Raw genomic sequence first — 27532 nt, 5'->3', positions numbered from 1 at the left:
GGTAGGCTGATTGACGTGTGGTGGACTGCTCATACACACAACGCAGTCCAAGTGACTTCGAGCTGTGGGCAGGGCGATATGCAGTGACAGTTCCAAAAGTACATTACAAATTCCTCATGTGTAGTGCGTAGTTAGAGCTGCGTTTAAGGCTCTGCAGATGCAGATATTTCTGAGGGAAACTCAGCATCCCCGGAGAGAATGAGGCCTCACTGGATTCGAAACTTGAACCCAGTTTCTCTCTCCACAGATGCTGCCAGACCTGCAGAGTTTCTCCATCAGTTTCTGGTTTTGTTTTTCTTTCAGATCTCTAGCATCCAGCAATTCTTTGTCTTTTTTATCACATGCTTCTGACTTTATGAGGCTGAGATTGTTCTTATTTGTAATTTGGGCGATACTTATCTCTCACGAAGGAGAGCTGATTTTCAGAGAGGATGTGGTTATCAGAGTGATTTGTTTCTGGGCAATATCTGAAACGGACAAGATCCAAAATAGCCCACAGTGAGTTCAGAATGGGGCTAGTTCTAAACTTGACCATATTCCAGACGTACAGATTTTATACAGGAATCACTTCACTGGTGAAAACATTTTTGAGAAGATTTGTACCTTAGGTTGAGGTTCAGGTTGTAAGTTTGCTCACTGAGCTGGAAGGTTTGTTTTCAGATGTTTCATCACCATGCTAGGTAACATAATCAGTGAGCCTCTGGTGAAGTGCTGGTGCTATATCCCGCTTTCTGTCCATGTGTTTTGGTCTTACTTAACCACAGAAGCAATAATCCCAACACCCATAAACAGAGCTGCATCAGGACACTATTTAAATGGGCCACAACACTCTGCAGCACCCAGGAACTATGAGCAGATGAAGAAAAGGGTATTCAATAAACACAGTCTGCCAATTCGTAAACAGCACAGTGGCTCAGTGGTTAGCACTGTTGCCTCACAGCGCCAGGGACCTGGGTTTGATTCCTGCCCCGGACAACTGTCTGTGTGGAGTTTGCACTATCTCCCCGTGTCTGCGTGGGTTTCCTCCGGGTGCTCCGGTGTCCTCCCACAGTCCAAAGATGTGCAGGTCAGGTGAATTGGCCATGGTAAATTGCCCATAGTGTTAGCTGCGTTAGTCAGGGGTAAATATAGTCAGGAATGGGTCTGGGTGGGTTTCTCTTAGGAGGGTCAGTGTGGACTTGTTGGACAAATGGCCTGTTTCCATCCTGTAGGGAATCTAGTCTAAACATCAAACCCAAACAAGGAGACACAACATACTCAGAAACTCTAGCCACATTACTGTACATCAAAGACACCCCTGGAATGACTGCCAGACTCACTAGCATCATGGTAGTCCACAAACCTACCAACACACTTAAACAGTGGCTGATGAACCTAAAGGAGCCTATACAAACAACCAGCAAAACAAATGTCATTTACAAAATACCATGCAAGGTCTGTGACAAACACTACATCGGACAGACAGGCAGAAAACTAACCACTAGGATACACGAGCACCAACCATCCACCAAAAGACATGATCCACTATCACTAGTATCCTTACATACAGATGAAGAAGGACACCACTTTGACTGGGACAACACGTGCAACATAGGACAGGCTAAACAGGGACATGCACGGGAATTCGTAGAGACCTGGCACTCAAACCAGAACTCCATCAATAAACACATCGATCTGAACCCCATTTACCAACCACTGAGAAAAAAAAGAACCGGAAATGATATAACCCACCTTAAGAGACCAAGGCACATAAATAGAAAGCAGGACAGAACACCAGTGCTTCACCTGATGCTCACTGATGATGTTACCTAGCATAGTGATGAAACGTCTGAAAACAAACCTTCCAGCTCAGTGAGCAAACTTACAACCTGAACTGGTGAAAACAGCCTCAAATGTTAGCCACATTAAAAAAGGTTTAGAATTGTGGTAGCTATCTGTTTATGCCCTTCTATGAATATTACACCAACCAGTAAAAACTAATAAGGCATGTGCAATTATACAATACAATCATTTTTTTTGCCAGGTCAAGAAAATGCAGTGGGAAAATATTCACATTAAATGCCATCCCACAAACCATGCTGCTGCTATCTATCTCAATTTGCTTCACTTGTTGTGGGAGGATTTCGAATTCTAATTTTCACCAATTTATTTATTATTTTTCTGTCTTAAGTGTTCACAGAATGCTAATGCCGATTCCCACTGCACTGGATATGACAAGAATGTGCACCAAGCTTTTCATTCTGTTTTGTTGAAAGCAGAAGCGCATCTGTTTCAGAGACGTGACTTCCTGCAGAACAACCCCACTAACTGATACCATACTGTCCTACACATTTTCCATTCAGTGCTTCAAAACACATTGAACAAATCAGCATTATCAATCCTACATGTGGAGAGTGTGTGTGTGGGTGTGGGAAGGTTTCGCACTTTAGTTGCTTCAATAAAAGGCCGTCAGATGTGTTATTTTGTACATGAAGGAATAAATGGTGTGCAACTGGAGGTAATTTCACCACGTTGCATTTATTCGTTGTGACAGAGTACGTACACACCTGCTGTTCATTCATGTTGCCTTTAATGCAATTCATAATTATCTTGCAATCATTATTCTTTTAATATTTTTAGTTAGAATAATCATTAGTAAATGGCACCACTTACCTAGCGATGGCAAACTGTCCATGCCATGCAGAATAAATGCGGTAAGGAGGTTCAATTTCCATTTGGGAAGGGTTGGGCCCATCAGAACACCTTCCCCAGCCCCCACTCCCACCCCCCTTTATTGGGCCTGACACATTTAAGAAGTCAAGGGAGATCAAGGTGCAGATCAGCTGAACCCATAACCTCATCTCTATTTACACAGGGACATTGGCAGAGGTCTGTAAGCAATTTACCTACACTAGCTAGGAAATTAACAAGTATCTCTTATTTAGCCTCAATTTGGAGACGCTGGTGTTGGACTGGGGTGTACAAAGTTAAAAATCACACAACACCAGGTTATAGTCCAACAGGTTTATTTAGAAGCACTAGCTTTTGGAGCGCTGCTCCTTCATCAGATGATTGTGGAGAATGAGGCTCATTTAGCCTCAACATGTAAAATGACTGTTGTTCTTTGTAAAGCTAATGATAAGTAAGAACTGGTGATCATTAATTTCTGTGGCACTCGGACCACTACCTCTCAAGTACCACGCTCAAGATACAGTCATCAAATTGTAAAATTCCTACAGTTTGGGAAGCAGGCCATTTGTCCCACTGAGTCCACACCACCCCTCTGAAGAGCATCCCACAGACCCACCCCCTACCCTGGTCCTGTAATCCTGCATTTTCCATGGCTAATCCACCGAGTTTGTACCTCTTTGGATTGTGGGAGGAAACTAGAGCACCTGGAGGAAACCCACATAGACGCAGGGAGACTGTGCAAACTCCACACAGACAGTCATCCGAGGGTGGAATCAAACTCACGTCCCTGGCGCTGTGAGGTAGCAGTGCTAACCACTGAGCCACCGTGCTGGCCACAATGTTTATTTAACGCATGTGAACTTTTTTCTGCATTACTTGTAAACATGAGAATTGATGATTCATATACTTGGAGTGTCAGTAGTAGAATGCAGTGACTCCAACTCAATATAAAACCATTTTCCCAATATACTCCCCATTGATCCCAGAAAAGCACAGTGACAAAAGGACATCATACATCTGTACCAATTCTTTGGAAGGGTTATCCAATTAGTTCACATTCCTCACGTTCTTATGATATTTCCCTAATTGTATCCTTCACTGATTTGCTTTTGAATGTTATTCTGAATCTGCGTCCACTACTTTTGCTTGCAGTTCATGACATATCATAATAATGTGCTGTGTGAAAAGGAATGTCACTTCAGCCTACCTGGGCTTCTGGCTGTTGCCAATCATCTGAAAGCTAGGCCCCTGAGTACTGATCCTTTTGCTATTGGGAACAATTTCTCCCTGTTTACGCTATCAAAATGTGTCATCATGTTGAATATCTCTGCTAAATCCACACTAAATCCTTTCCATGCTCTTAGACTTTGATATCTTTCTAAATGCGTTATATCCAATATTGAAAAGAATACAAAAAAACCCCCAGAAATTGTTGGAAAACCTCAGCAGATCAGAACTCGGAACAGTTCTGAAGAGACCCTAAAAGTTAACTCTGTTTTCTCTCCACGGATGCTGCTGAGGTTTTCCAGCACTTTCAATTTTTTGTTTCTGATTTCCAGCATCTGCAATTCCTTTAGTTCAATTTTGGAAAGAGTACTCCAACAGAGGCCAAACTGATGAATCATGATTTAACATAATTTAACTGCTTTTGTATTCTGGAAGTCAGGAGAACCTAGAATTGAAACGAAATTACATTAAATCACAAATCATCAGCTTGGCCTCTGCTCGAGCATTTTTTTCAACTTTGGGGAGAGCTACAAGAATGGTCCCAGCAATGAGGGGTATCAGTTATGTGGATAGGCTGGACAAACTGTTCTCTTCACAGCATGAGCAGTAAAATTGCACCATCTGCCAATCTGCTTTTTCCAAATCTGCAATCTCTACTACTTAGAAGAATAAAGCAGCTGGAACACCATTACCTGCAAATTCTCCTCCAAGGCTTTTACCATCCTGACTTGAAACTATCCTTTCACAGTAATTGTGCTCAAAATATAGAACTCCTCCTGAACAAGGACTGTGTAGAACACATGGACTGCAGTGGCTCAAGATGGCTCAGGTACAATTACAAATGAGTATATTAAAAGTTGGTCCTGTCAGCGGTGCTCACATCTCATGAATGAATTAAAACAGATTTAAGCAGTTCCCATTGCCTACCAATAAAATATTGCTGACTTTTTGTAAGTATGGAAAACTAGATACCACCAACTACCCAAATAGAAAAACAACTGTGAATATTAAACACTTGAACATACAAAAACAGTTAAACATTTAATTTGACAATTCACAGAAACATACACACAAATCTGTTACTTAACTTTGCTAAAAACAAAATAATTAGGTATGTACACATGGAAGTGCATGCTAGTGCAAGTAATCAGGGCCAAAATTCAGAACCATAATGTCCCCAGGAACATTTTTAATTCAAAAATTATGAACCAAGCAAAGGATAATCTAATCAATATAATATTTGGAGGCAGTTGCTGTCTCATTCAGAGTGGCTTAATGCATCAACCCATACAGCAGAACAGTTCAGTTGCAGAAGTCTGGAGAACGTCAAACCAATGCAAATTTGAATGTGTGGGTGACTACCGCAAAGGTCAAACCTTTGAGGTGTGGAGATACCTGATAGAGTAGCAGAGCTTCAATATTAAGATCATATGGGAGTGACTCAGTGCATCGAATGCTTCATAATAACACATAGGTTTCTGTGTGAATTCCTCGGACTAGATTTATATTGAAATTCTATTGCCATATCAAAGTACAAACTACTTTGCAACCACTCTAACTTTGCAACCACTCTAATGCTGTGGTCAAAATAAATTGTACAAAATGTGTATGCATATACGTGCATGCATTGTAAGTGCTTAAACCTGTCTATTGTCTCCACACAAGTTCTATAGTCTCTGGCTTAATAGCCTATGTTAACAATTGCGAAATTAAAGGCCTTCTTGAGTGTAAACAAGTCTCACTACACTGGCTCATTGCTACTTTTATTATGAAAATGAATAATACGGCATTGAGATGTACAGCACAGATATAGACCCTTTGATCCAACTCGTCCATGGCGGCCAGATATTCTAAATTGACCTAGTCCCATTTTTCACCTTTTGGCCCATATCCCTCTAAAACCTTCCCATTCTTCTACTCATCCAGACAAATTTAAGAAATGAAACATATTTTACAAAGCTTCAAATTAAAAGTTAATTAAAATTGAACAGTGAAAATACATGTGAGGTCATACAAAGATCTGCAACTCATGCCCTAACTCAGCTATGTCCCATTCACATATTACTCTTGCAATTGCTGATCTGCATTGGCTTCTAGTCTGGCAACATCAAGATATTCAAATTCTCATTCTTGTTTTCAAATCTCTCAATGGCCTTGCACATTCCTATCTTTGTTATTACCAGCTGCATAACTCTGTGAGATAGCTACATTTTTATAATTCTACCTTGTTGATCATCACCAAAGTCAATTGCTCTTAAAGTACTGACTGTTCTTCAGCTGCCCAGGTCCTAAGAGCTTGATTTGTTTCCCTTCACAGCAACCTGTTATCCAAACATGGGTCAACTGACCTAATTTCTCCTTATGTGACTCCATGTTAAATTTTGATTGATAACATTCCTGTGAAGACTCTTATGATGTTTTGTTACATGACAAGTACTGTATATTTATAAGTTGATGTGTTCAGGTGGTTGGGTAAGAATTGGCTCGTGTTTCTCACACTTCACCCAATTCAACAAATATAATGTTAAAGATGAATCAACTGTTCCAACAAGGCTCCAATTTTTCAACCATTTGTAGTGGTTTCTCCAAATGGATTCCAAATCCATGTTTCCTCAGGCCTGAATTTGTAATTCAATTTCACTCACCAGGTTCTTCAGCCATTTATTGTACTGGTGAGATAAACATGCAGAATTTGGAACACTGCATTTGATTCTGGTCTCCCTGCTATAGGAAAGATTTGATTAGATTCCCTAAACTATGGAAACAGGCCTTTTGACCCAACAAGTCTACACTGACCCTCAGAAGAGTAACCTACCCAGACCCATTTCCATACATTTACCCCTGACTAATGTATCTAACACTATGGGCAATTTAGCATGACCAATTCACCTGACCTGCCCATCTTAGGATTGCGGGAGGAAACCCACTCAGGCACGAAGAGAATGAGCAAACTCCACACAGACAGTCGCCGGAGGCAGGAATCTGGCACTGTGAGGCAGCAGTACTAACCACTGAGAAACCGTGCTGCCCACATGATCTGGGGTAACTTGAAAGGGTTCAGAAAAGATTTACAAGTGTGTTGCCAGGGTTGGATGATTTGAGCTATAGGGAAAGGCTGAATAGTCTAGGGCTGTTTTCCTTATAGCGTAAAAGGCTGAGGAATGACCTTATAGAGGTTTAGAAAATCATGAGGGGCATGGATAGGATGAATAGACAAGGTCTTTTTCCATGGTAGGGGAGTCCAAAATGAGAGGCCGTAGGTTTAACGTGTGAAGGGAAAGATTTAAAAGGGAGCTAAGGGGCAGGTTTTTCATGCAGTGGGTGCTACATGCATGGAATGAACTGCCACAGGAAATGGTGGAGACTGATACAACTACAACATATAAAAGGCATCTATATTGGTAAATGAATTGGAAGAGTTTAAAGAGATATGGGCCAAATTCTGGCAAAAGAGAACAGCTTAATTTAGGATATTTGCTCACCATGGACAAATTGGACCAACTGTTTCCATGCTTTACATCGCTATGTCTCTATTACATGGCTGAATTCCCAGTCTATATGATCAATGCAAGTTTCTAGTTGGTCAGCTTAGCTTAAAGTTACCCTTCTGATCACACTTTTGAGATTAGTTCTGCAGGAAGGGAATTCAAACTGATTTGTACATCTGTTATAATTAGTTGAAGTGCTGTGAAGGAATGAATGAACCAAAAATTAAATAAAAAATAAGAAAACTATTTAGTCAATCCTGTTCCTTCATCCAGAAAGAGTCTGCCAATCCCCCATCAAGACCTCTACCTACTTCGATGGATTCCAAGGCTTTTGCCTCTAGTTTCATATGAAAACATTTAAATCATATGTTCATCATTATTTGTGCGAAAGAAAAGATTTGACAACAGTTCCTATTTCCCTGTTGCTAATCTGAACCTGAATTGTGTTGGATGAAGCATAAGAAATGCAAGTCAATAACTACACAGATACCATCAATGTATGTTTGCATGTTGCCATTAAAGATAGAGAATATCTCAAGACACTTCAAAGGAACATTATACATATCAGAACATGTTACCTAAAAAGACATGAAGTCAGGTAACCAAATTTTTGGTCATCAGATAATTTATTCGGATTGTATTGAAACAGGAAATGGGATAGAGAGGTGGAACCATATATAGAGAGGATTCCAGCATTTAGGGCCTGGGCAGTTTGATGTGTGGCATCAATGATGTACCAGTTAATATTGGGCGATGCTCAATAAGCCAGATTTATAGGAGCACAGGTATCTCACAGCATTGTGAATTTGGAGATGTAGTTTGCTTGTTCGTTTACCTTTGGAAAGATTACTGGGTTATTGATATGTTAAAGCATCAACCAATTTACTATTTCTTAAAGAATTATGTACAGCTCTACATGACTGGGCCTTACAGTACAGAAGCCTGAATATTCTCCCTCAACATGTCATGACAATGGTTTGGAATCCCAAAATACTGCAGAAATGTTTAGCCTTTTAATTCAAAAATATGTTTTTGAAAAGAAAAGTGTAATAGAAAAGAAGAGACTGTGGACGCGAATTCAGTGCGGTCTGGCAAGGTCCTGTGTGAGATTCATGGAATGTTGTACCTGTGAGGTGTCAGAGAAACTTCAATCAGAGAAAGAGGTAATAGGAAGAAATAATGAAGGGAGGGGCTGTCTATCCTCCTCTCTCAGTAGAAAGTAACTTTTTGCAGATAATTTTTATTTTATGCCCTTCCAGGAATATACAAATAAAAAGTTAAAATCTGACTGCAACACTGGTCTGTTTACACTAGTGGAGGAAGGTATGCAAGTGAAAGAAGGTTGTTAGTCACTTAAGAAACCCATATGGACTAACCTTGGTTGAGGCTGTAGTGTGCTCTGAAGGTCATAGTTGAAGAACTACTCATTCATTATTGAATGAATGATGCTTTCAAGATTGTAATTACCCATTGCCAATGGAAGAAAAAAACTGTTTCATAAACTTTGGGTCATTTGTGTATTCAATTCTCAGTTACATTTCTGGCGTAATCAGCAGGACTCAACAGCACAGGCATCAAATCATGGCAGCAAGGTTGACGAGGGATGTGAGCATCATTAGCTGGACCAGCATTTATTGCTCAACCTTCGGTACTCTTGAGAAGGTGGTGGTGAGCTGCCTTCTTGAACTACTGCAGTCCATTTAGTGTAAACCCCCACAATGCTGCTAGGAAAAGAGACCGTGACACTGAAGAAATTACAGTACGTTTCCAAGTTTGCATGATGTTGAGGCTTGGAGGGGAGCTTGAAGGTAGTAGTGTTCTCAAAATCTTGCTGAGGAGTGTGACCTGATTGATGTCTCTTCACTCATCTGGATCTCTGCTTCACAAAGGTCAGAAAGGCTTTAGCATGACATTGGTCTTTCTCCCTATCTATCCTCAAAAATCCTTTTCATGGTCAGGGGTTTCCTGGTAGTTCAGGACTTGATGGATACCCCCATTTAAGTGCCAATCTGGTTTTGAGTTGAACATACAAAAAGACAACCAGGCATCCTTGTAAGGCATGCGTGATGACTGCTATGAGTAACACATTACAAGGTCAGCAGATGGGGTTCCGAAGTTTTGACCTTGCTCTATGCAGTCATGCTGTATCAGCCTGTATAGTAACCCAGAATTGTTTTGACATCAGGGAATTGGGGCTGGTCTTCTACCTGCCCCCACACCATCACTGTTCTTGAAGACTCATGCCAACCATTTCCTACTGGTTGACATCAGGTCTTGCTAGAGCTGCATGTGTCACATACAACAGAGGTCCCAAAACCATGGTATAACTGAATCACAAACATAAAGCATATAGTTACTGTGTGCCATATGTAGTTGCCAGAAAGGCAAACAGGGAACTGTTTAATGGAACCTCTATTAGCAGGTGGCAATGGCAACAGAGAATGCTGAGTGGGACAGCTCATCCAGCAGCAGGTGGCGCTGGTGAGGTAGGACACTGAGCAGGTCAGTTGGAACAATTTCGGTCATGAAGTCCCAATTGTCAGATATCCCCACAGTATGGCCAGAGAATTGTGAAATAATCCGCCTTTTTTTAATTTTGTGAGATTTAAGTTAAAGTAGACTAACAGTTGGACAGAATCTTTCTGGAGGAAAGGGTGTCTTTGGTGGAAGGAGGCCTCTAGGATAGAAAAATCAGACAGACAAAAGGATTTCTATGACCAGGTGTAAATCATCTGGAAGGCCATTCAGCCCATCATGTCTGCTCTGCCATTCAATGAGAATACAGCTACTTTGATGACCCTCAACTTCACCGAAATTGTAATCCAGTACATGAAAAGGCAAAGCCAAAATTCAAACTTAAAGTTAAGATTTAATCCATTGTGAAACAAGCTGAATTTGATTTGCAATTAACGTGGAAGTGGACGTAAAGTATCAGAATCAAGCTGTTGAAAAACCAAACTGGAGACTTTTTTTATTTCAAAAATATACTTTATTCATAAAATATTTTGATGGTCTGTACAGTTGGCCATGCCATACATACGTAAACATTTGCATACAGAGATCAGAATTTATCATTCATATATACAGGTCGGTACATTTATCAATCATATATCCATATATTTAGCTGAGGCGTCAGCGGAGCCCAAATGACTGCATGGGCCCCCTATTCTTCTCAGACAGGCAGATGTTACACGGCGGTCTTTCCCGACCGCGCCTTGGTGGCAGCTGCCCCAAGCTTCAGCGCGTCCCTCAACACGTAGTCCTGGACCTTGGAATGTGCCAGTCTGCAACACTCAGTCGGGGTCAACTCCTTCAGCTGGAAGATCAGCAGGTTTCAAACCACCCAGAGAGCGTCCTCCACCGAGTTGATGATCCTCCAGGCACAGTTGATGTTCGTCTCGGTGTGCGTCCCGGGGAACAGGCCGTAGAGCACGGAGTCCCGCGTCACGGCGCTGCTCGGGACGAACCTCGACAAACAGCACTGCATTCCTCTCCAGACTTCCTCTGCATAGGCACAAAACCAAACTGGAGATCTTGTTTTCAAAATCACACAACACAGATTAGAGTCCAACAGGTTTATTTGAAAACACAAGCTTTCAGAGCTTCACTCCTCCTTGAGGTGCTAGTGAGAGAGGTGACATCAGACACAGAATTTAGAAGTAAAAGATCAAAGGGTCCTACAGCTGATGCGAATGTATTGGACAAACCTAAGATGGCTATTAAATCTTCAATCTGTTAGAATGTAGATGCAGGTTTCGATTAATCCCAGAATTTCTTTCAAGTCACTGCCTGGAGATAACTTAAAGTTTTATCAGTATAAAAGAGGAAACATCTCAGGTCAGACAATGCATTTTATGTGTGAAGCCTTGTTTAGAATCTGTCTGTGTCTTAACCTGGAATCAGACTGGTTTTGCATCCAAAGTAGGAATTTATAAAATGCCACATTGATTGACTGTTTATAAATTGTGTGCTTTTTGAACAAACATACCCGAGGCATGGTATGTTGGCAAGACCATGCAGACACAGTGAAAATGGATGCATGGACATTGCACAACAATTGCCAAACAGGGATGTTCGCTTCCAGTGGGGGAGCACTTCAGCAATCAAGGACATTCGGCCTTGGATCTTTGGACAATGTCTTCCAAGGCAGACCTCAGGACATGCAGCAATGCCAAGTCGATGATAGCCAAGAGCCATGAGGATGGCCTCAACCGGGATCTTCAGTTCACTTCACACTACAGGTGGCCCCACCTCACTATACACTCTGTCACATGCACACACACATGCCCACACCTACACACATACTCTCATAAAAACACAGTCACACAGACTCTCTCTCATACACACTCTCTCTCACACACACCCTCTTACATACGCACACTCTCACACACATATACTCCTTCAGACTTGTGCACACTCTCTCCAGCACACACACTCTTTCGCTCTCTCTCTCTCACACACACACACACACATACACACGCATATAAATCTATCGGGTGAATTTGTACCTGCAGATTTGTATTAGCAGATACAATCTATCTTGTTAAAAAAGCATACAATTTGTAGACAGTCGTCAATATGGCATTTTATAAATCACTTTGATCTTTTATTTATAAATTCTTGTCTGATGTCTCCTCTCTCACTAGCACAAGAAGAAGGAACGGGGGATCCGAAAGCTTGTGTTTTCAAATAAACCTTCTGGGCTATAAACTGGTATCATGTGGTTTTTGACCTCGTCCAACTCTGCACCTCCACATCTAAAAGATCAAGGCTAATCTGCCTCTGAACTCAATTCCTCCTTCATACCAGCTCCTCACAGTCCTTAACTCAAAATCTATCCATCTCCTCTTTACATAATTTCATATCCAGTCTGCACAACTCTCTGATTTGGAGAATTCCAGACATTGACTATCTTCTGGGAAAAGGAATACCTTTGCATTTCAGTTTTAAAATAATTTTCCCTTATTCTTTAACTGGTACAAGTTCAAGATTCCCCTACTAGTGGAAACATCACCTCACCATCTACCATATTGCCTGTTTCTATAAGATCATTCCTCATTCTTCTAAACTTTAATTAATAAAGGCCCAACCTGTTCAACTGTTCTTGATAATTAATCCTCTCCATCCCAGCGATCAGCCTAGTCAGTCTCCTTTGAACAGTCTTAAGCACCAATATATCCTTTCTTAAATCTCGGGACCAAACTTACAGATGGTGTTCTAGGTGCAGCCTCACCATACTCTGTACAATTATAGAACATTACAGCGCAGTACAGGCCCTTTGGCTCCTGATGTTGCGCTGCCCTGTCTTACAAATCTGAAGCTCATCCATCTACACTATTCCATTTACATCCACTTTCCTGTCCAATGAAGACTTAAATGAACTTAAACTTGGCGAATCTACTGCCATTGCAGGCAATGCATTCCATATCCTTACTACTAAAGTAAAGAAACTACCTCTGACATCTGTCTTATACCTATCTCCCCTCACTTTAAAGCTCTGTCCCCTCATGTTTGCCTTCCCCATGCTTGAAAAAAGGCTCTCCCTGTCCACCCTATCTAACCCTCTGATTATCTTGTATGTCTCTATTAACTATTAACTAGGAATAGGAACTATTCCTATTTTTAAACTCCAATTTTGCTGCACCTGCATGTTAATATTTTGTGTTTCATGCACAAAAACACTCAGGTCCCTCTGCACAGAACTTTTTTTGAAATCTCTTTCCATTTAAGCATTGGCCTTTTGATTCTTCCTACCAAAATGCATGCAATAAACTGGTCTGCATTAAACCCTATCTAGGAGAAAGTGAGGACTGCAGATGCTGGAGATCAGGGTCAAGAGTGGTGGTGCTGGAAAAGCACAGCAGGTCAGGCAGCATCTGAGGAGCAGGAGAATCAATGTTTCGGGCATTCATTAAGCCCTCAAACCCTATCTGCAAAGTTTTTGCCCACTCACACACTATTTCTATCCCCTTGAAGATTCTTTATGTCCCCATCACAGAATGCCCTCCATCTATTTTTATTATCATTGGCCAATTTGGATCCAATACTCCTCCCCCTCCACTAAGTTGTTAATATAAATAGTAAACAATCGAGGCCCATGGATTGAACCATGTGGCCCTTCACTAGTTTAGTCTTTCTGACCTGAAAAGACTCATCAAGCCTGACTCTCTGTCTTCTCTGTGCTAACCAACCCTCAATTCATGTTAATACATCATTCTCAATGTTATGAGCAGCTATCTTGTGCAGTAACCTTTTAGGTGGCATCTCATTGACTCCCTTCTGGAAGTCCAAATGCACTATGTCTACAATTTCTGACTTATCAACACTGCTTGTTACATCCTCAAAGAACTCTAGCAAATCTGCCAAGCATGATTTCACTTTCACAAAACCATGTTGCATTGTTTGATTGCATTAAGCTTGTCTAAATTGAATTGAATTGAATTGAATTGAATTTATTGTCACGGGTACCGAGGCACAGTGAAAAGCTTTGTCTTGCACACAATACAGGCAGATCACATAGTTAACTAGCATAGATAAGGAAATAATAGGTAAACAGTGGCAAAACAAAAACACAGGTACAGACAAATGCTAAGGGTTTGTGAGTCCATTCAGTATTCTAACAACAGTAGGGTAGAAACTATTTCGAAACCGGCTGGTGGATGTGTTCAGGCTTCTGTACCTTCTCTCCGATGGTAAAGGCTGTAGAAAAACTTTGCCAGGGTGGGATGAATCTTTGAGAATACTGGTGGCCTTTCCTTGACAGCGGGCCTGGTATTTGGATTCTACAGATGGGAGGTTGGCCTTTGTGATTGTCCGGGCCAAGTTCACCACTCCCTGTAACTGTCTCTGATCTTGAATGGTACAGTTGCTGTACCAGGTAGTGATACATCCAGACAGAATGCTCTTGATGGTGCACCTATAAAAGATGGCAAGGTTATTCGCCGTCATGCCAAATTTCCTCAGCTGCATGAGAATGAAGAGACGTTGTTGGGCCTTTGTAACCAGTGCGGCCACATGAAGAGTCCAAGAAAGCTTGTTGTTGATGACCACTCCCAGGAGCTTGACACTCTCCACTCATTCCATCTCTGTGCTGTTAATGTGTGTGTGTGGGTGGGGTGGGGGAATGAGGCCGGGATAGGGAGCATGAATAACATCCCGTCGAAAGTCAATAATGAGGTCCTTGGTTTTGCCGGCATTGAGAGCTAGGTTGTTCTCAATGCACCATTTTTCCAGGTTTTGTCCTGCTTTTTCTTCCTTAAAAATATTCCAGCATTTATCCTAATGATGAATGTAAGGCTAACTGGCCATTGATCATGAGGATTCAAATTGATCATGAGGATTCAGAAGTTATACTCGTTCGATATGAACCATTTAAAAGCCATTACTATAAAAGTCGGATTCAAACCCCTAACAAGACAGACAGGCAGGGATTCTTGAGAATTCTGACTGAGCATTTTGAATTCAACCCAGTGTCAGAATAGAGAGCAGAAATTGAATCAGAACCTGGCCTGTTTGTTTCAGCTCAATTGGACCTGGAAAAATTATAAACAGTGTTGGAGTTTAAAACCAGAGAAACGGAGGTAGAAACACCAATTCAGAGAGAAGAAAGATTAGCCAGAGAAAAAGCTAGCGACAGACGGGGAGTTTAAGCAACAAAAGCTGGAATTAGGACTGCACGTGTATAGAGATGGAAAACAAAACAATTTGAAGCTGAGAGGAAAAATCTCACTGCCTAATCATAACTCAAATCCTAGTATCCCCAAAACAGGTTTCAAATTTTGAAGCTCTCCAAATTCTCCAAAGTTGTTCATAGAGGTTTATAAAATCACGAGGGGCATGGATAAGGTGAATAGCCAAGGTCTTTTTCCCAGGGTAGGGGAGTCCAAAACCAGAGGGCATAGGTTTAAGATGAGAGGGAAAAGATTTAAAAGGGACCCAAGGGGCAAATTTTCATGCATATAGTGGAGCGTATATGGAATAAGCTGCCAGAGGAAGTGGTGGAGGCTGGTACAATTACAACATTTAAAAGATATCTGGATGGATACATGAATAGGTTTAGAAGGATAATGGCCATATGCTGGCAAATGGGATCAGATTAATTTAGGATATCTGGTAGGCATGGCTCAGTAAGGATTTTGTCCGTCCTGTTCAGCACCATAAATCTGAGGGGAGAGATAAAATCATTTGAAATAACTTCTTAGAGGTCGTATCCCATCACCAAGTCACCATTTATTTACACATGGAAAGTCTGTGACCCTGATCCAGCTCCCTCAGAGCCAGCTGTCAGAGTGACAGGATATTTTTATCTGTCAGCCAGAGCTCCCTCATGGGACCAGCCCAAACTAGGCAACTCATATTCTATGAAGTCCATCTGGCTGACCTTGTTACAATCACTAATTCCTTCTTGACCGTTTTCTGCAAATAAACCACATTTATGCTAGAAGCTGTGGACCAGTCCGTTAACAGGAAAATATCAAAACATTTATTCTGTCCTATCTCTGAAATGTTTGCTGATAACAAACAGACTAAGGAGGTAAGCTTTCGTGCTTGGGAAGTCATTGCTGGAAGCAAATTGTCAACAATTTCAAATCTCATGTTTAAAATGTAAATGTGCATGAACAATTCTAACTAATGAGAAATACTCTGAGACGCCATACTCCAGTAAAATTCATGCCATTAAAATACTGTGAAGTTCTATTCCTTCTTATAAATGTTCCTTTCCTGCTTGAACTTAAGAGGGCGCCATTAGATTTAAAAAAAAACTATCTGAGTTTGTTCATAGAAAGGGTACATTATAAAAATCTTCAAGCAAGAGAAGTGACGTTTTTTTCTTCATGTCATTTAGGCCATGCCAATTTAAACATTTTGCCCCACAGCTAGCCAGGAGTGCGTTCAAAGTCTGAAGCTCAATTTTATTTTGAAGCCTTGCTTTCAATCACTGCAATTCCTTAAAACATATGTAAGTATCAAAGCTCTGTTTAAAAATCTTTAAGTAGAAATTGAATCATAGATCTGTAAACAAAATAAAATTTTGTTTGAAACTAGCAAATTTGTTAGCAAAGCACATAAAATGTTTAATTTGTAATCACTGCTAAATATTTGAATAAGATGTGACTGATTAAATGTCTAATTTTTTTTTAGTAGTCAAAATGAAGTGGTTTGTCTATGTTGGGCTGTTTATATTTGTCCTCCTCAACATCCTAACTGGTAAGTTTTGTAAAATCTAGCTGCAAAACTTTTTATAATTTCAAAATTGCTATGAGCTCGAAAAGCTAATGTTGACATTTTAAAATACTTTAAGGTGATTTTAATTTTGTTCGGTAACCTAGATGAATGTTGAAAATGCCGTGTTGGCAGTGCTCAAGTGAAGTTTTTTTGTATCAGGGCTATGAAAAGCTCTTTGTGAGTTGTGTGAGGCTGAATTCTGATCATGTCTCCATTTATTTATTTGCAGATGCCAGTGTAATCCGACAGTCGGATGGTAAAAAAAATTGACATTCTATGTATACTATATGTTTTGTTTTATTCCAGTGAGTTTTTTAATTGTATAACTGATATTACATTTGCTGTAATAATCCAGCATTGAAATGTAATTTGGAATAAATTCATGGATTATTTAAGAGTTATTACAAGTAGAAAATAAAGATTAGAAAAAACAGGAATGAGATTCACATCCAAAAGAGGTAAATTGAAGGTCCTTTAGATTTAGAGGAAAAATAAATTATTTACGCCTCAGAAGAAAGCTTAAAGCACAGGAAGGTGAATACAAATGGGCATCTGTATAGGGGATAGCTTGAATGACTGCATGGGCATGAAAAGCTGGCAGGTAATAAAAGGTTAGTTGAAGTAAAATGTCAAATATACTTGACACACAGGAGCCAAATGCGAAAGGTAAGTGCCCATGGGGTTAGAAGCAAGGTGCTAGCATGGATAGAAGTCTGCTGGCTGTCTGGCAGAAAGCAGGGAGTGGGGATAAAAGGGTCCTTCTCAGAGTGGCCGCCAGTGACAAGTGGTGTTCTGCAAGGCTCAGTGTTGGGACTCCAACTTTTCACTTTATTCATTAACGAACTAGGTGAAGGGACTGAGGGCATTCTGACTAAGTTTACTGATGATACAAAGCTAAGTAGAGAGTTAGGTAGCATTGAGGAGGCAGAGAGGCTGCAGAAGGATTTGAGCAGGTTAGGAGAGTGGGTAAAGAAGTGGCAGATGGAGTACAACGTGGGAATATGTGAGATCATACACTTTGGTAGGAAAGATGGAGGCATGGACTATTTTGTAAATGGGGAGAAAAATTCAGAAGTTGGAAGTGCAAAGAGACTAGGGAGCTTTTGTCCATGATTCTCTCAAGGTAAACCTGCAGGTTGAGTCAGTAGTTAGGAAGGCAAATGCAATAATGGCATTTATTTTGAGAGGACTTGAATATAAAAGCAGGCATGTACTTCTGAAGCTCTATACGGCTCTGGCCAGGCCATATTTGGAGTATTTTGAGCAGTTTTGGGCCCTATATCTCAAGAAAGATGTACTGGCCCTGGAGCATGTTCAGAGAAGATTCACGAGAATGGTCCCAGAAATGAAAAGCTCAACATATGAGGAATGTTTGAGGACTCTGGGTCTATACTTGATGGAGTTTAGAAGGATGAGCGGGCTATTTGAAGGACATGGATGGGGAGAATTTTGATATGGTTAATGGAATGCCGGACAATCGACTGCCAGATAATCAAAGTTCCTCTGTACTGAATGGCCTGGACAGACCAGATGTTGGTAAGATGTTTCCATTGATAGGAGAGACTAGGACCCGAGGGCATAGCCGTAGAGTAAAGGGAAGACCTGTTCGAATGGAGATAAGGAGAAGTTTCTTCAGTCAGAGAGTGGTGAATCTATGGAACTCACTGCCACAGAAGGCTATGGAGGCCAGGTCATTGAGTATACTTAAGACTGAGATAGACAGGTTCTTGATTGTAAAGGGGATCAAGGGTTATGAGGAGAAAGCAGGAGAGTGGGGTTGAGAAACTTATCAGCCATGATTGAATGGTGGAGCAGACTCAATAGGCTGAATGGCCTAATTTCTGCTCCTATATCTTATAGTTTTATTTTCTGTGGCAACATTGATAAAATACTTACAATGCTCCGTGTATGGATCACACAAGTTAAATGTAATTATAAAGCAATGTGTGGTTTTCATCAAGTCCTAATTAGTTTGGATATAATTAATAGTCAATTTCCAAAGTAATAGAAGCTAAGGAATGTATATGTAACAAAAAATGGTGATATTAGAATGTGCTTATTTACTGTGCGTATTTGTGCTTATTTACTGATATCAGGAAATGTTATGCATTTGTAGATTATTTAAACTTATTATTTAAATTCATACATGATTTAGTTATGAATATGCCTGTTTTACATTTATGGTATTATTTCAATGTATCTGCATTTCATCTAAAGTTTTTTTTATGATGAGTATCTGTACTATAATGAAAATATATTAATATATTAATTTTCAGAAATCAATTTATATGGATTATATTTGTATTGCCAATAATGTAGCATACAATAGCTTGGTTGCCTACATTATCATATTGTGTTTTAGTGGCAAATACATATTGTATTTGTGTGTCAGAAGCACCCATTTGTGGATTTTCTCTCCATATGTAGCTCACCATGTGGAAAAACGAAGCCCTCCTTATTGGCCTTACTCCACAACTGATTTCTGGAGATATGTGGAATATTTCCGAAGCATTGGAGACTACGAAAGGATCCAGCAACTGGCACACATTTTCTATGCTCATTTCCCTATAGGGAATACCATGGGCTATGACACTCCAGAGCAACCAGAAATACAACAAGAAGTACAAGTCGAGATTGCAAAGGAAGCAGATGAATAGGGAAGAAAAGATACAATGAGTTGATGCCATTTGGTTTAACATGTAAACAAGTAGAATTTCAGTGAATTACATTAGATCTGAATTATTGTAACATTATAATCTGCTTTATCTATCTGGTGCATCTAAATAGGGATTAATTGTATGATCCCTTATATATAATCCTGTTACAGAATTTGCTTGCATTGTATTAAAAGCTTCTCTCACATTATGCATCCTCATTATATTTTGGAAAGAAATGGTTTATTTTTGTTTCTGTCACTTAAAATTGTTGTGCTTTAGCGTGGGTGATGGGGAGGTGAGGTTGCTGTAATAGTTGAATATTTGTATGAATTTTTCAAATAGGCCCAATTTCTTTTTAAATATACAATGTCATAAATTCAGAGTTTATTGTGCATAGACTGATTTATGTCTATATGACTAATTGAATTCAAACATAAATGCCTATTGAATCAATGTAAAATTGCGCTCCTTATTATAATGAGAAAACCAGGAATGCTCTATTTTGTTTATTTTAAATGGAAGGACGGTTCCCTTTCATAACATAGAATGGGATTTGATTTGCTAAAGAACTACATTTGGGATTTGGTGACATCTGGAATTATACCACAGTGGTGGGTGGCACATGCCTTGGTGGTTAGCACTGTTTCCTTGCAGCACCAGGGACTTGGGTTCAATTCCAGCCTCAGCTGACTGTCTGTGTGGAGTTTTCACATTCTCCCTGTGTCTGCGTGGGTTTCCTCTAGGTGCTCCAGTTTCCCCCCACAGTTCAAAGATGTGCAGGTTAGGTGAATTGGCCATGCTAAATTGCCCATAGTGTTCAGCGATGTGTAGGTTAGGTGCATCATTCAGGGGCAATGCAAAATAATAGGGGTTGGTTGGAATACTCTTCAGAGGGTCAGTGTGGACTTGTTGGGTCTAATGGCCTGTTTCCACACTGTAGGGATTCTATGATAAAGTGTAAATATATTAAAATATCTGTAAGTGAAAAAAGTGCAATCTAATTGCCCTCCATTCTTGATATCAATTCACCAACCACTGCACAATTTACCTGAATAACTCTTCCCGTGATGTCAAGCTATTAAAAAGCATTTTTGTTCTAATATATTAATACACATTACAATTTCTAGTGCTCTAAATAAAGCCTTTATTTTAAGATTATTCTGCTGAACTATGAATCCAGAGCAAAACCCTGCATTGGTGCTCTTCATTGTAAAATTTCCTAAATTTATACTGACCTAATACTGCAAGATGATGTGCACTCTGGCATTTTCTCCGGTTCCTCACTACTGCCTTATTCACAATTTACATCTTACTATTCCCAGTCACTGTTGCAGTGTTTCTTCTCATAAATTTCCATAAATAATAAGGTTTCTAAATTTCCTCAATCACTCTAGCTATTTTAAATAAACAAAATCTATAGGGAATCTCTTTTAGAATCTGACCAGTGTAATGTATTATGGGGAGATACACGATAGCAGTGACCGTGAATGCCAAAATGTACATTGTGAATAAGGAACTTACTAGGAACAGAAGAAAAATGCTTGTGCATCTGGCTGTATTAGTTCAGTATAATTTAGGAAAGCATGCAAAAAACAGTTTCATTGTCATACATTATTGTTATAGATTCTTTGAACAGGACTTCTGAGTTGAAATTATTTATAGGTGCATGACCATTTAGTGCACTGACCCTATTTAACCTTGCAGCACCAGAATAATATGTGTTACAGAGAATCAATAGGTGGTTACCAATTAGGATTGCTTCATTCATTTGCCCACATTGCTTAAGATGACTCTCAAGCCTCAGTCTAAAAATAAGGGGTAAGCCATTCAGAACTGAGATGAGGAAGAATACCTTCACTCAGAGAGTTGTAAACCTGTAGAATTCTCTCCCACATAAAACTGTTGTGGCTAGTTCATTGGATATATTCAAAAGGGAGCTGGACATGACACTTGTGGCTAAAGGGATCAAGAGTTAGGGAGAGAAAGTGGGAATGGGATACTGAAATTGCATGATCAGCCATGATCATATTGAATGGTGAGGCAGACTCGAAGGGCTGAATGGCCTCCTCCTGTACCTATTATCTATGTTTCCATGTAAGCCTCCAGAAAATATACCAATGCTATTTTGTCTGAGCAGAGCTGGGATGGCATCACCTCCACTCAATTGGGTGTAAATGTGTCACAGTGACTTCTTTTCTAAGGGGGTGATACATTAATAATTATAGATCTTTTCTTTCTTCAAGCATCATGGTGGGGATACCACAAGGACGCTTGGCTGAGCTGGAACATTGTTTCACACTTGGCAAGTGAACCAAAAATTTTCCCCTAGGATCTGGGCAAATGAACAAAGTAATCCAAATGGGTAACCACCTACTGCTCCTATGTGATACATTTTATTCTGAAGCTGCAAGTTTGGATGGGGTCAGTGCACTAAATGGTCAGGCACCTATTAATACACTCCTTTCTGAGGTCCTGTTTGAGGAATCTGTTTCATAGGCAGAAACTGAAACATCTTTAACAGTTTAAAACTACAACTTTACAAATCTTTCCCAGTAAAGCTTTGTAAATGTTTGTGCTCAATGATGAACATCAGTGGTGAAACATTTTCAGATAAGCCGAGTATGCATTCCAGTTAGGATATTCAACAGGCAGCCATTGTATGACCAGGTTTTCAAAGTGTAAAGAAAATCATCAAATTATCACAGCAATGAATATGTTAAGATTAAAACAGAATCTAAACAACATGGGAAATTGGAACTTTGTCAGAAGCAAGTTCTCAGATAGTATTGCTGACAGAGGGAAGTGTGAAATGGTTTTACTATCATTGCCAATCATGCTTCTAGGAGATTATTTTTATTCCAAATTAGATATCTTGTGCAAGGGCTATTATGGTCTTCAGGAACTCTTTGTGCTATAAGATTTGAACAATTTATGTTTAACAGCTATCAAGAAAATACAATTTATTTAAAAAAAAACAGGTGAATAAATGAACTATCAGCTTGACAGACACAGATGAGCCATTTTGGTGAACACAGAAAGGACTGATTTCTAAATTGAATTCCCATTAAAGATTGAGTGACCTATTAAAAAATCATACTGGATTATGAATACATATCTTTGTCACTCGTATGAATTTGAATATCCAATTTTCTTTCCTTTTATATGTAAGTTTAAAGTAGAACTGTCATTTTCTAACTGCCTTTGATTACTATACATTCTATAATATAGTATGAATTCATACAATGTAATCTAGAATTGATTCTTATAACATCTAATCATAAGAGAATATTAAAAGTCATAGTCATAGTCTCATTCTTAAACCCTCAAAAACCAACACACAGACTCCTGGAATTATTAAAATGAATTAACTTAGGTTAATTCTATGTTAACTTAAACAATTGTTTCTGCAATAATATACCTTTATGTGTGTTTGTTCCTGAGATAATTTACTAATCTGAAAAGTCCTGGGGAAAGACATTTTATTTTATGTCTATTCTGTAACTAATAACACTGATTAAAATCTCTTCATATTCTGAAATTTCTCTTAGTTGAGATTTACACTAAAAATAAGTTTGACTGAGTGAGTAATTTTAATCTGCTAGGGAATAAAGACAGAAGAATCTTTGGCAAAAGAATCTTCAGTCTCAGCATTTGATTGTAGCTAAACCATTTTTTCTCACTGCTACACTTTTGCTCCACAGCCCCTTATAGTCTAACCTAAGACCACTCCCCTTCTTCATCCCCATGTTGTCTATAACAAATATCAACTGAAGACATGGTGTCACCATTTACTATGCTAATGACACTCAGCTCTACTGCTCCCCAGCTAATCTCAATCCTTTCAATTCCTCTCTACTGGCAGATAGCTGGTTTGACATTCAAAATTTGGTGACCAGTAATTTCCTTCAGCATTTCAACACATCCTTCATCCTTCAATGTTTTTGAGCAAGGGCATACCTATTTGTATATTAGAGAATGTAGCTGGTGAGCCTGTGGAGGTAACATGACTAAGTTACAATGCACAGTTGCATGGGAGCGTCTGGTTTTGGCTGAGGATCTGTGGGGTCTTGCTATCTGGACGACCAGCAATAATGACTCTTTTACTTTGGGTAGTGCGGCAATTTGGTGATCTTGGTCATCTATTTTTCATCAATTTAGAATCACGTCTTCAGATGCACATCCAAAATCAGACGGACAAATTTTGACTGGTTGCTAAGTTCAAGGTTTATTGGATGCTGTCTACAGGCAATCATGGTGTTTCTTTCTCAGCCCTGGGAACAAAATTGCACTGTTTAGGGGTCAGAGGAAACTCAATCCAGGTGAGAGTATTTGGTCCTTAGCTACAGGTAATGTACATCAGATGCAAAAGGGGAAGATAAATTTCATAATAGGTCTCTGCATCTTTTGCCTTTGCCTCATATCCAGGAAAAAAAGATCCAAAATGGAATGCTGAGGTAAATCAGGCCCATATACTTTCATAAAGAGCAGTTGTTTTCTGTCTTGACTGTGGAAGTTGTATTTTTACTGATTTTTTTCATCACTCCTCTTTTTTAAAGATTTAACTCTGTGGTTACCTCAGTCATTGACATTCACGCAATCCCATGGTCAAGGATCAGCAATGAAAGGGCAAATAAATTTGAGATCTTGTGAGATGGCAAGATAGAAACACAGGTTTTGTTCCATTGGCCCTTAGTTCTGGCATTGATAGTTTAACTTAGCTGTGAGAATACAAGGAAGATCTTGAGTATCAAGCTCACGTAGGACATTTTATTGAGTGTATCCACAACTTTAGTCTTTTTTTGTGATGCATGCTTTGGTTCATTTTTGGAAAATTCAATTTAAACAAATTTGTTCATCTTGGGGAGCAGTGCAGTGAATGTGATACTTGTCTTCCACAGCTGTCTGCACTTTACATTGTTGAATCCACTGTTAAGAAACTGAAACTCAGGGGATTCAAGATGGTGTGGACCCAGTAGGTGTGCTTTGCTGAGCTCTGCACCAGAACCCAGACAAAGTGGGGCACTCACCCTCCCTTCACTGTTTAATTTGTTGGAAATAACGATCTCCCGACCCTTAGAATTTTTTAGTATCAGTTCTAAGCAGTTTGGTGCAGTTTAGAAGATGACTAAGGGAAAAGGACCACGGAGATCGCATTAAGCAGAGACCCTCCCCCGCAACAGTGGACACACCCGTGGCTGCTGCGTTGGCCTCCGCGACCGCTCCAGGAGGCTCACCTGCAGAGCGAAGCCTGATCTTGTAGTTCATGAAACTTCAAGAGAAGATTGACTCGCCGATGGAAGAGACCAGGGCCTGGCTTGAATCGAATCTAGTCATTCTGCAGAGGCATGACCTGGAGATCCATCATCTCAGGCAGCATATTGGGGACGGGGGAGGAGGGGGGGGAGTGGAGCAACGGGCTGCGGCTTCCGAGACTGTGGCCAAGTCCTCAGTGGGTCGGGTTCAGGCCCTGAAAATTTGAGTGCAGGCCTTGGAGGAGCAGGTCTACAACCTCGAAAATCGAGGTCATCATAATAACATCCGGCTGCTGGGGCTTCCCGAATGGGAGGAAGAAGACCAGCTTGTCATCTTTCTGGAACAATGGTTCCCACAGTTTCTAAAGCTGGAGTCTGAGGTAGGCCAGGTGCGGTTTGAGTGGGCCCACTGGGTCACAGTGTGCAGCGCCTGGTCCTAGTGTGACTCCAGCATTACAGAGGCAAGCAAATGGTACTGGAAGCTTCTAGAGTACTGGGGAAGTATCCCCAGGGCTGAAAATGTGTTGTTGGAAAAGCGCAGCAGGTCAGGCAGCATCCAAGGAGCAGGAGAATCGACGTTTCGGGCATGAGCCCTTCTTCAGGAATGAGGAAAGTGTGCCAAGCAGGCTAAGATAAAAAGTAGGGAGGAGGGACTTGGGTGAGGGGCGTTGGAAATGCGATAGGTGGAAGGAGGTTAAGGTGAGGGTGATAAGGTGAGGGTGATAGGCCGGAGTGGAGTGGGGGCGGAGAGGTCAGGAAGAAGATTGCAGGTGAGGAAGGTGGTGCTGAGTTCGAGAGTTGGGACTGAGACAAGGTAGAGGGAGGGGAAATGAGGAAACTGGAGAAATCTGAGTTCATCCCTTGTAGTTGGAGGGTTCCTAGGCAGAAGATGAGGCGCTCTTCCTCCAACCGTCGTGTTGCAGGGTTAGGCATGGTGAGGGAATTCGGCTTGGGGGCGGGGTTAGGTGTTGGGGCAGGAATCGGGGCGGGGACGGGGTTAGGTGTAGTGAGGGAGGTCGGCGTGGGGGCGTGGTTAGGCGTGCGGACAGAAATCGGCGTGGGGGCGGGGTTAGGTGTGGTGAGGGTGGTCGGCGTGGGGGCGGGGTTAGGCGTGGGGACGGAGATCGACGAGGAGGCGGGGATAGACGTGGTGAGGGAGATCGGCGAGGGGGCGGGGTTAGGCGTGCGGACGAAGATTGTCATGTGGGCGAGGTTAGGCGTGCGGACGGAGATCGGCGTGGGGGTGGGAATTGGGGCGGGACAGGGTTAGGCGTGTGGACGGAGATCGACGTGGAGGCGGGGTTAGGCGTGGGGGCAGGAATCGGGGCGGGGACGGGGTTAGGCGTGGTGAGGGAGATCGGCGAATCTGTCGGCGATGGTCTTCCTGGCGATCGCGGAGTCTGTATGGTCGGTGGGGGTGTAAGTGACGTCATGGTTCGCGGCGCAGACTATCGCCGACAGATTCGCGGCCTCCGCAAGGTCCACTGCTATTGGGAACAACACCATTTCTGCCGTCGCCGCAGCCACTTCCGCCCCCAGTGACATCACTCACCTGCACAATGACCACGCCGCATGCGTCTCCACCCCCACGCCGAGCTCTCTCCCCACGCCTAACCCCGCCCCCACGCCGATCTACCGTCACCACGCCGAACCCCGCCCCCGCACCTAACCCCGCCCCCACACCGATCTACCGTCATCACGCCTATCCCCGCCCCCACGCCTAACCCCGCTCCCGCCCCGATTCCCGCCCCCACACCCAGTTCAAGCCCCACACCACGTCCTAGCTCCCAGCCCTGCCGTGTTGTCACCATCCCTCCAGATCTCCCCCTCTCTGAGGATGAAAGATCAGTCCTCAGCAGAGGCCTCACCTTCATCCCCCTATGCTCCCGGATTAACGAGTTCAACACGCGGCGAGACATCGAACAATTCTTGCTCCGCATTCGCCTCCGCGCCTACTTCTTCAACCAGAATTCTCGCCCACCCTCTGACGACCCCTTCTCCCACCTCCAACACACCCCATCCACCTGGACACCCCGTACTGGCCTCTTACATGCCCTCGATCTCTTCATAGCCAACTGCCGCCGCGACAATAACCGCCTCAACTTCTCCACCCCTCTCACCCACTCCAACCTCTTACAGCGCATCATCCGCCGTCATTTCCGCTACCTCCAAACGGACCCCACCACCAAGGATATATTTCCCTCCCCTCCCCTATCAGCATTCCGTAAAGACCACTCCCTCCGTGACTCCCTCGTCAGATCCACACCCCCCACCAACCCAACCTCCACTCCCGGCACCTTCCCCTGCAACCGCAGGAGGTACAAGACTTGCGCCCACACCTCCCCCCTCACCTCCCTCCAAGGCCCCAAAGGAAACTTCCATATCCGCCACAGATTCACCTGCACCTCCACACACATCATCTATTGCATCCTCTGCACCCGATGTGGCCTCCTCTATATTGGGGAGACAGGCCGCCTACTTGCGGAGCGTTTCAGAGAACACCTCTGGGACACCCGGACCAACCAACCCAACCACCCTGTAGCTCAACATTTCAATTCCCCCTCCCACTCCACCAAGGATATGCAGGTCTTTGGACTCCTCCATCGTCAGACCACAACAAAACAACGGTTGGAGAAAGAACGCCTCATCTTCCGGCTAGGAACCCTCCAACCACAAGGGATGAACTCGGATTTCACCAGTTTCCTCATTTCCCCTCCCCCCACCCTGTCTCAGTCAAATCCATCAAATTCAGCACCGCCTTCCTAACCTGAGATCTTCTTCCCGACCTCTCCGCCCCCACCCCAGTCTGACCTATCACCCTCACCTTGACCTCTTTCCACCTATCACATTTCCGACGCCCCTCCCCCAAGTCCCTCCTCCCTACCTTTTATCTTAGCCTGCTGGACAAACTTTCCCCATTCCTGAAGAAGGGCCTATGCCCGAAACGTCGATTCTCCTGTTCCCTGGATGCTGCCTGACCTGCTGCGCTTTTCCAGCAACACATTTCCACTCC

At 41.9% G+C, this 27532-nt stretch overlaps 1 protein-coding gene across 1 annotated transcript; it reads left to right on the top strand.

Moving 5' to 3' along the window:
• The first annotated feature begins 16249 nt into the window (after positions 1-16249).
• On the top strand, positions 16250-19485 carry otos (otospiralin). The gene is made up of 4 exons (XM_043702915.2): positions 16250-16344; positions 16527-16592; positions 16840-16866; positions 19038-19485. The coding sequence occupies exons 2-4, from the start codon at positions 16535-16537 to the stop codon at positions 19265-19267; spliced, it is 315 nt and encodes a 104-aa protein (XP_043558850.1). The 5' UTR covers positions 16250-16344; positions 16527-16534; the 3' UTR covers positions 19268-19485.
• Positions 19486-27532: the final 8047 nt, after the last annotated feature.

The sequence above is a fragment of the Chiloscyllium plagiosum genome, unplaced genomic scaffold, assembly GCF_037043375.1.
Source record: "Chiloscyllium plagiosum isolate Xiang-an unplaced genomic scaffold, Cpla_swu_hap1 HiC_scaffold_13, whole genome shotgun sequence".
NCBI lineage: Eukaryota > Metazoa > Chordata > Chondrichthyes > Orectolobiformes > Hemiscylliidae > Chiloscyllium > Chiloscyllium plagiosum.
This window is presented reverse-complemented; position numbering and strand designations above follow the sequence as displayed.